The sequence below is a fragment of the Saimiri boliviensis genome, chromosome 3, assembly GCF_048565385.1.
Source record: "Saimiri boliviensis isolate mSaiBol1 chromosome 3, mSaiBol1.pri, whole genome shotgun sequence".
NCBI lineage: Eukaryota > Metazoa > Chordata > Mammalia > Primates > Cebidae > Saimiri > Saimiri boliviensis.
In genome coordinates this window covers 91,793,568-91,804,073 of record NC_133451.1, presented here as the reverse complement: position 1 = coordinate 91,804,073, position 10,506 = coordinate 91,793,568, and the positions used below count along the sequence as shown (strand labels likewise).

At 38.7% G+C, this 10,506-nt stretch overlaps 1 protein-coding gene across 1 annotated transcript in view; it reads right to left on the bottom strand.

Annotated features, from left to right (window-relative positions):
* Positions 1-5,793: 5,793 nt before the first annotated feature.
* METAP1 (methionyl aminopeptidase 1) overlaps positions 5,794-10,506 on the bottom strand; it is a 56,527-nt gene continuing 51,814 nt past the window's right edge. Inside the window, exon 11 of the mRNA XM_003929527.4 lies at positions 5,794-9,824. Within this exon, the coding sequence (XP_003929576.1) occupies positions 9,661-9,824 (164 nt within the window). The 3' untranslated portion in view covers positions 5,794-9,660. The remainder of the gene's footprint in view (positions 9,825-10,506) is intronic.

Sequence of the window (10,506 nt, the reverse complement as noted above, 5' to 3'; positions counted from 1 at the left end):
ATATATCCTAAACCATCTACTCTTTAGGACTGTTTAATGTTTTTACAACTTAAATTGGCTCTTTCTACAGCTTTTCTTTTTTCACTCATTGTTGTAGAATTAATCTATATTGTATGTTAAGCTCTCGTTCATTAATTTTAGTACTGTGTAGCAGTATTCAATTATGGGAACTATATCATAATTTATCTGTTCTCCAACTGAAGGCATAAAGTTGTTTCCAGAGGTTCTATATTAAAATACTGCAGTGGAACATTCTGCTTTGGGCTCACTGCATTAGTTAAGATGTGTATCACAGAATAAACACATGTAGCCTTACATTACCAATTGCTCTTTAAAGTGGATGTGTAATTTTGTGAATTACATGAGTGTGGAATGGTGTTTTATTGATTTTAGTTTGCATTTTCCTCAATTACTCATTAAATCTTTCATTCTAATGGATATTTTATTTTATTTTATTGTGAAGAACCCATTCATATCCTGTGCCCAACTTTCTATTATTTCTCCTTCTCTATTTTTAGTTCTTATTCTAGACGTCAGTCATTTGTCAGTTTTATATGTTGCACATATCTTCTAGTCTATTTTGTGACTTTTTACTTTATGGTATTTTGTTGAACAAAGTTTTAATGTAGTCACATATATAAATCTTCCCGGTGGCAGTAATATTTATTTAATCCTGAGAAGTATAAAGACACAAACAAAAGTGGTTCAGGATCTTACCATCCTGATAATCCTTGACATAAAAATAAATTCATGAATGCAGTATACCTAAGGGTTAGAAAATACAAATTGTAAGGATATTACATAATGAGAAAAGCTATATACTTCCCCTCAAAAAATGGGTGATCACTGTTAAGTTTCCTATGTATTTTCTCAGAAGTTTCTATGCACACAATAGCATGTCCTTTAAAATTACACAAAAGGAATACTGTCAACACTATTCTGTGCCCTTTTTTCTCCATGATAGTGTATTTTAGACTCATCAGTGCATCACGTTTACCATGCAAATATCTTTTGGTTGGATTGACGCTATGTGCTTTTAAAATTTATTGATACGGTTTAAATGCTGTCACAGGATTGTGTGAGAGAGCAATATGTTATTGATTGAAAAGTGGGAAACTGGTAGTTATGGTCAGGACTTTCCCTTTTCAGAACTTGGGTGCATTTGAAGTGCCCGACAATGTAGTACAGCTTCCCTCCTGCTGTAATTAGAGGGCGGGAGACACATGAGGGCCTAAATTATTATCCTAAGTGAACTGGAAGTAAGGAGGAATTAAAACTAGCTTCTACTCCACCAGTAGGAAATGTGCTTCTAATCTTTGGTGTAGCCCAGCCTTCTAGGAACAAAAATGTCCTATGTTGGCAACTGCAATAATAAAACAGTTATGGAGGAGAGCTAATAACTCCTAAAGCTCTTATTCCCTTCACTTTTCTTCTCATACTAGATGAGATACACATGAAATGCAATGGCAAACATTTTTAGGTTTGCCACTATGAAAATGTAAACAGTTTTAAGATACTAAAATAGGCCAAGTGTGGTGGCTCACAACTGTAATCCCAGCACTTTCAAAGTCCAATGTAGGAGAATCACTTGGCCTCAGTTGAAGACCAACCTGGGCAGACCTTATCTCTAGAAAAACAAATACTTTTAATTGGCCAGGCATGGTGGCACGTGCCCGTGGTCCTAGCTACTTGTGGGGCCGAGTTTGGAAGATCGCTTCTTAAACCCTGGTGGCCGAGACTGCAGTGAGCCATGATCGCAACACTGCACAGTCTGCAACAGAGACCCTGTTTAAAAAAAAAAAAAAAAGATTAAAGTACATCCTCTTGAGCCAGCTGATTAAGTTTAGTATTAGCATTTCCTGGCTGAAAGCGCAACTGTCTCTGTTTCAGAGATTTAGTATAAAGAATCACTTTTGCCAGGCGCGGTGGCTCACGCCTGTAATCCCAGCACTTTGGGAGGCTAAGGTGGGTGGATCACGAGGTCAAGAGATCGAGACCATCCTGGTCAACATGGTGAAACCCCGTCTCTACTAAAAATACAAAAAAATTAGCTGGGCATGGCGGCGCGTGCCTGTAATCCCAGCTACTCGGGAGGCTGAGGCAGGAGAATTGCCTGAACCCAGGAGGCGGAGGTTGCGGTGAGCCGAGATCGCGCCATTGCACTCCAGCCTGGGTAAAAAGAGTGAAACTCCGTCTCAAAAAAAAAAAAATCACTTTTACAAAATCTGTGCTTGAGCCTGGGAGGGTGAAGCTGCTGAGCTGTGATTGCACCACTGCGCTTAAGCTGGGTGGCAGAGTGAAACCCTGCGACAAAAACAATAAAAATCAATTTTACAAAATCTTTACTATTAGAACTCCTGCATCATGAGACTTGACTATAGTTGTCAAGTTGTTTTTGTTTTGAGACAGTCTCTCACTCTGTTGCTCAGGCTGGAGTGCAGTGGCATGATCTCTGCTCACTGCAAACTCCACCTCCCAGGTTCAAGCGATTCTTCCACCTGAGCCTCCTAACTGGGATTACAGACACATGCCACCATGCTCAACTAACTTTTGTACTTTTGTAGAGATGGGGTTTCACCATGTTGGCCAGGCTGGTCTTGAACTCCTGACCTCAGGTGATCTGCCCACCTGGGCCTCCCTAAGTGCTGGGGTTAACAGGTGTGAGCCACCATGACCGGTCAAGTCTTTCTCTTTAAGGTCATTTTAATACATCGTCTGGAATGGAATCGATGATGTTACGTATGTTGAGGAACCAAATAGTTTTGGGGACAAAGTATAAATAAAGCATAGGGCTAAAACTGCTGGGCACCGTGGCTCATGCCTGTAATCCCAGAACTTTGGGAGGCTAAGGCAGGTGGATCACTTGAGATCAGGAGTTCAAGACCAGCCTGGCCAACATAGTGAAACCCTGTTTCTACTAACAATAAAAAATAGCTGGGCATGGTGGCACACACCTGCAATTCCAGCTACTTGGGAGACTGAGGGAGGAGAATCACTTGGAACTCAGAGGCAGAGGTTACAGTGAGCCAAGATGGTGCCACTGCATTCCAGCCTGGGTGGAGAGTAAGACTCAGTCTCAAAAAAATAAATAAATAAAAGCCAAAACCCATTCAATATGTGCATGTCAGCAAATCTACCTTGGCTGTCCAAAATTGGGATTCAACCACTTTGGAAGTATTGTTAGAAAATTTCTTAAATTGATATATAATAGTTGTGCATACTTACAGGGCACATGATACTGACATGTACATACAATGTATAATGATCAAATCAGAGTAACTGAAATATCCATCACCTCAATGATCATTTCTAAAAGAACATTCCAAAGTTGCTCTTTTAGCTGTTTTGAAATATATAATAAATATTGTCAGAAAACTTTTGAAAGTACCTTTAAGCTGCTTTTTTGGACAACAGCTCTATAACTGCACTACAGATGGATAGTAACTTCCACTGTATATTTCATTAAAGCTAGTAAAACTTTTTTTAAACAATCTAAAATATTTCCATGTAAGGAACTTAAGCATCTTTATTATCTTTAATTGGAAATATATAAAAATTTCAAGTATTTTCTGCATTGCCATTTTTAGCACGTTTGGCTCTTCTATTTAACCTACCTACTGATACTGGAGATGGTCCATTTACAGGCACGTTTGACATGGGACAAGTTCTTTATTCACACGGATGAACACACAGAGTAGAATGTATGGGATGACGAGGTCATTCGGGATGGAGGTATGGAAAAAACAGTGTACTTTACTACAGTGGAGCCAGTCAACGTGTACAACATTACACCTAACAAAAATGGCTCCACAAAAGTATACATAGCACTATTTCTGTTCATCCCACTTGAATGGAAAATTTTACTTAGCTGGTAATTATCAAAAGACGCAGGGAAGGGGAAACATATTTTATATGCGTAGAATGCTTCCGAACTTTCTGCTTGGCTACCAATTTGCCAAGCAGGCTGATGATCAAAGTCCTAAGTACAGTTAGTTATTTGGGCCTACAGACACACTTTGTTGACTAACTGGTTTCAGCCAATTTTTTTCAGTTCACACACAAGATCAAATTCTTTGTTAGCAAATACTTTTTAGAAAAAGTTTACCACAAACACATTTGGAAAACATTTTATTAAGTACTGTATAAACAGCTATTTAGATAATAGTTGCATAGAACTATACCAAGGCAATTGTGTCTTTAAGGAACTACCACCAAGTGAACAAGGATGTGCAAAGTCCTCCATTATACAAGATTTCTTTTGGTGGAACGTTAAGGTGACAAAGCAGCATAATGGGCTCTTAAGCAGACTGATTTTTATCAAACTGGACATCATATCAGAATTCCTTATGTATAAGAGAAATAAGCACATGCTCCTTTCAAGAAAGGAGTGATAACTCACCATGGAATTACCTCCGGTTTAAACATGTACTCTTGACTGCCAAAAATATCGAGATAATGTTAAGCAAGATGAAACAGCAGAACACGCTTTAAAATACATTGATCTCTTTCTCTAATCTACATGTTAATACTTCATGTTCTTATCCTTGGCATTGTTTCCTCAGAATCATCCAGGGCTCAAATTCAGATTTAAGTTAAAAAAAATTCTACCCTGGATTGTCTAGTGATCTCTGACCCTACTACTGAAATAAGACAAATTTGCTTTACAGCAAGTCATTCTATATAGAATAAAACAGTTGGTAGTTGTCACATCACTGAAAAAATAGGAGACTGCCACAGAGAATGTGGTGATTTGTTCTCCTAGCCATAGAATCAATTTAGAAATTGTAGAAATCAGCCAGGTGTGGTGGCCCATGCCTGTAATCCAAAGCACTTTGGGAGGCCAAAGTGGAAGGATCACTCGAGGCCAGAAGTTCAAGGACCAGCCTGAGCAACATAGTAGGAGGACTGCTTGAGCCCAGGAGGTCAAGGCTGCAGTTAGCCATAATCATACCACTGCCTCCAGCCTGGGGAACAGCAACAAGAAAAAACTATTAAAATACTGTGAACGACTAACAAGCACAATAATGATGTGAAAATTTTTATAGGACGTCCTTGAGTGCTTCACATATGAACTTTTTGGACTATTCTAGTAAAATACCAGTGTCGACATTTTTTCAAAAAGAACCAGACTCGCCATATATAGACAATTCTGCTGTTGCTCACCCACAATCCCCAAAATGAAAAGCAGCAGATAACACATAACCAGGGCCACCTTATTCCTGCATCATTTTGCAAACATCCAAATAAATGCAAACTATTTTTCTCTTTTTCCTACTTAGCACCAAAAGGAAGACGAGAAGGCTGCAACAAGAGGGCCAGAGTTTCCATACATAGACTGGGTGCTAAGCTAACCTTTCCTTATGTGTCGATTTTTAAAACAGAACAAAACACAAATTTTCATAGGTTTTAGCCTAATGCAGCCTATGTTATGAAGGCTGCAATTTGTTTCTAAGGTATGAATGTCTAGATGTTATGTTCTAATATAAAAGAGTAGGAAAACGAGCCACACTGCCACAAGTGTGGCATAATTTACATGTGGTATAATTTGCTTCTCTTGTAGCTACAGAGCTTGGTAAAAGTTAAATGCCATCAAATGTAGGCAGAATCTTACTATACTGTCTCAAACAGTTCCAGTATTTCTAACTTCCAGACCACTAAAATATCTTCCCCTACTGTATTTTTTGCCCCCAAGATTCACTGCATTCATTGTTAAAAAGCAGCCCATGGTTTATGAAATTTGGAATACAGTAAGATCTAAATTACTTCAAATGATATGTTCTAAGAAAAAAAGGATCACAAAGAAATTACATACTTTATTGTTAACAGTGATTTTGGCGTAGTAATTTTCAAACAATTTTGTATCTATCTTGTAGCATCAAGCAAATGAGCAAATATTAATCTCCCAGCTATCTGTTTAAGAAAAAAAGTATTTTTACAGTGAAAAGGCCTGACAAACACCAAGTGATCAAACTTCGCATCAGCGATAAGGTGCCAAGAACATTATGTACCTCATATTGTACAATCAATGGGGCATACAACTGGCATCCCTGTGACTTCCACCAAGATGTTTATCCTCAATCTATCCTCATGAGGAACAATCAAATGGACTTTTGTAAACTAACCTGAATTTTCAACTATCCATTTCATAAGACATCAAAAAAGGTGTGAGAGTTACTCTAGCATGGGTGTTGGTTACTCTAGCACAGGTGTCCAACCTGTTGGCTTCCCTGGGCCACACACAAAATACACTAACAATAGCTGATGAGTTCAAATAAAGGCCCGTGCATAATTTTCGTGATATCTGCCCCCACGGATAAGCAAAAGATCCTCGCTTCAATGGATCAGACACGGCTGCTAGAGTTAAGAAGACTAAGGCCGGGTACGGTGGCTCACTCCTGTAATCCCAGCATTTTGGGAGGTCGAGGCAGGTGGATCAACAACGGTCAGGAGTTTGAGACCAGCCTGGCCAACATGGTGAAACCCCAACTCTACTAAAAATACAAAAATTAGCCGACGTTGTGGCAGGTGCCTGTAATCCCAGCTACTCAGGAGGCTGGAGCAGGAGAATCGCCTGAACCCAAGAGGCAGCGGTTGCAGCGAGCCAAGATTGTGCCACTGCACTCCAGCCTGTGCGACAAGAGTGAAACTCCGATCTCCAAAAAAAAAAAGAGAGAGACTAGACATACATGACAACGGAATGCCACGGGTTTAGAAGCATTAAAAAACATTTTGGAGGCCGGCTGCTGTGGCTCATGCCTGTAATCCCAGCTCTTAGGGAGGCAGAGGCGGGAGGATAGCTTGAGCCCAGGAGTTCGAGATCTGCCTGGGCAACATAGCAAGACCCTGTTCTCCACAAAAAGGAAAAAAAAAAAAAAAAAAAAAAAAGACAAAAAACATTTTGGGGAAAATTAGTTTATGTACTATACATTAGATAATTCGGCATCAGTATTAAATTTCTAATTATATTATGACCATGTAAAAGAATGTCCTTAGGTTAAGAGACACAAGCTGAGAATACGGTGAAGTATAATGTTCCCTCTTTCAAAAGAGAAGTGCTTATACAGAGATAAAGCAAAGGTGACAAAATGACAATTGTTAAAGGTAAAGGATTTGATTATTTCACTATACTATACTTTCAACTTTTCCATAATTTGAAAATTTCAAATATAAAAAGTTGGAGATAAAAAAATATTTAAAGCAGGGAAAAACAAGAAGGAAATCACTTACAGATACCATTGAGCAGAAGTTAAGCAAAAGAGAGCATCTTGCTCTCAGTTTTAACCAAATCCAATGAAAACCCTCGTCATTAAAGAACAAACCGAGGAATCAGGCAAATTCCTAAACCGTCTCACCTCCTCTTGCCGATTAACTTAGATATACGGGTGCAAGTGGTATAAAGGTGTTGGTTAATCCATTTTACCAACAAAAGACATAAAATGAAGATCATATTTCCGACAGGAAAAAAGAAAGATTCTAAAGGTTAATGTTAAAAAAAGAAGTTAATCCTTTTTTTTTTTTTTTTTTTTTTTTTGAGATGAGGTCTCACTCTCTCACCCAGCTGTAGTGACACAATCATAGCTCAGTGTAACCTTGAACTCCTGGGCTCAAGCAATTCCCCCACCTCAGTCTCCTCAGGAGCTAGTGCTACAGGCTCGCACACCAAGCTGACTTATTTTGTAAAAAGGTGGCAGAATGATGAAACTAGATGTTCTGTCACCTAAATCCAATGAACATTTGTAATTAGATATATGCAATTAGACTAGAGCCCATATTGTTTTAAAATCTCCCAAACCAAGAAAAGCGTTGTCACCAGGGTGGTGTTTTATCTTTTAACCAAAAAACTCTTGCACCACCAAGATCTTTTTTCCTTGAGCTTATCTTCTAATGACAGACACTGAATAAGGCCACACTGTTAATTCCACAATCAGCACATAAAATCCTCCCCTAATATTCAGCATTCTGTCTTAAAAGCTCTCACAAATATGGTTGCATCTCAAATGCTGTTGGCGCTCTGCTGAGTTTACGTATAGCCATTACACCTGAAAAGCATTTCTACTCAAATGGTCATGAATTTATTTTAGATTATCAAACAGCCTTCCCATTCCCACCATTTCCCTCTGAAATCCCAAAGAAATGCAGCAAAGTTAATGACTACATGGTGGGATAATCATTCAAACTTTTTAATCTCCCTTTACACATTATATTAACATTCATATTGCAAGGCATTCCATTCACAAATATTACAGTTTGATAAAAACTCACACACATACCCCCAAAAGTCTATACCAGATTCAGCCAACTTTACTAAATCATTAAAATAATAAAAGTAATGAAAACGTTATATTTTAAAGCAATAAGGTCTGAGGCACTCTGGGAAAGATGTTCTCTTACAGGTAAAATGTGTCAGTGGTATGAAATTATATTACAAGGATGCCCAGTAATCAAGTACACTCTAATGACAATGACTTCATGATCTGATATGTCCTCATTGATACACTCCTACTTAAACAACTGCTGAAAGGAACACAGATATTGGGCAGCTGAGGTCATTTCTACTGAGATTCCCAACTATGTAAAGGTGAGGTGTATTTCAGCACACCGACAACAGCTGCGTCCCTACTGCAAGGTTACAGTACACAAAGTTCCTTTCTCATCACTGATATCACGCTTACTTACTAAACGTTAGACTGAAATAGCCCACTTGACCTCCTGGGCTCACAGCTGGAGACAGTTTAGAACTCTTTCCCCATCCTCTGCCACGGTGCATCCACCCTTCTCTGATCACCTCCAGGGTATGCCCTTGAAGTAAAACAGAAAAGGGAAGAAAGGGGGCTTTTTCTTTTCCATTTCTGACCAAACAGAGGTCTGAAATAGCAGTGTATTATGAAAATTCTCATGCCCTGCAACAGTCAGCTACCACTTGGAAAACGGCTATTTTTGCCATAAACTAGATTTTAAAAAGCTTGATAACCTTCCAAAGTGAATTTTACTACATTCATTCACTGACACACACACAGTCCACATTGGAGAAAGTCTCATTGGGTGAGTGCTTCCCTATGCACAATTACAAGGGTAAATCGTTAGCATGGGGGAGAGGGGAGGCCAAATCCCAACCAGGAATTAAATCACTGCAAACTGTAGATCCATTTGTGAGAGCATATAAACCTGTCAGAGCAGAACCAACACAAACCCTGGGTCTCATAGTGTTTGGTAATTATGTATATGGAATTTAAAATGTATACATATATATTTCCATATATATAATTTTAAAAATCTGGTGCAACTTATATTGCTAAAGGTTCAAGGATTTTCATTTCCAATGTTCACCTGGAAAGCAGCTGGCTCTTGATGGCCATTTTGTGGCAGTGGTAAAAGCAACTAGAAGCAAGTTTAAGTAAAAGTGCTCAAAGGGCAAATGAGAAAATAGGTGTGCAGGGGGAGGGGGCTGAAGAGTTCGGCAAGGTTTCCTTTATTCTTCTCAGTTTTTTCAGACCCAAGACAAGTTCTTGAGGACACACATCAAATGCTGTAGTCCTTTCATATCTATAGTCAAAACAAAACGAGTGATTAAAAAAAAAAGGTTCCTCTTCCTTTCTGTACTCTCAATAAAATGCATAGTACAGTAAGAAGATATCACTGAGGTGTGCCATCTTGGGAGAATTAAAATTGAGACATGAAGTGAGGCCGTGTACTGTCAAGTCGCCGGGTTAGGATTTCGCAGCCAGTGTCCGTGACCAGGAGGGTGTGCTCAAACTGAGCAGACCGCTTTCCATCTCTTGTCACCGCAGTCCAGCCATCTGGCCAGGTTTCATCCTGCCATCCACCTTAAACAAAAACAATTTCTTAATTCAATCACTCAGTTTTCTAAATGAACTCTTATCAAGAAGAAAACCAAGTAGAAAATTCACTACTAAGATCCTTAGTCACACGCCAATTGTTTTAGCTAAATGTCTTTCCAACTTCATTTCGGTCTTCCGTATGCCTGATGTTTAAATTTCTTCAGATGTATTACAATCACATTTTTTTATATATCCCAAATATCAAATCAAGATGGAATTTCCAAAATAAAGGTGCTGGATTTCATTTTAGTCAACACATTGATGCCAATCATGACTTTGAGTATAAACTTTAATTAATGATGTTTCATTATATGTATCAAAGCATCACTACGTACCCTATGAATATGTACAATAATTGTCAATTTTAAAATACGAAATTTTTTTGAAAGGACATTCTGCAATATGCTACAACACAAATAAACCTTGAGGTCATAATGCTAAGTGAAATAAGCCAGTCACTAAAAGGCATTTGCTTAATGATTCCACTTATATGAGGTAAAGTACCGTAGTCAAAATCATGGAGACAGAAAGCAGAACGGTGGATGCCAAGGGCTGGGAGTGGAGAGGAATGGGAAGGGAGGGTTGAATGGGCTGAGTTTCAGTTTGACAAGATGAAAGGCTTTTGGAGACGGATGGTGGTGCTGTGTGCACAGCATTATGAATGTAT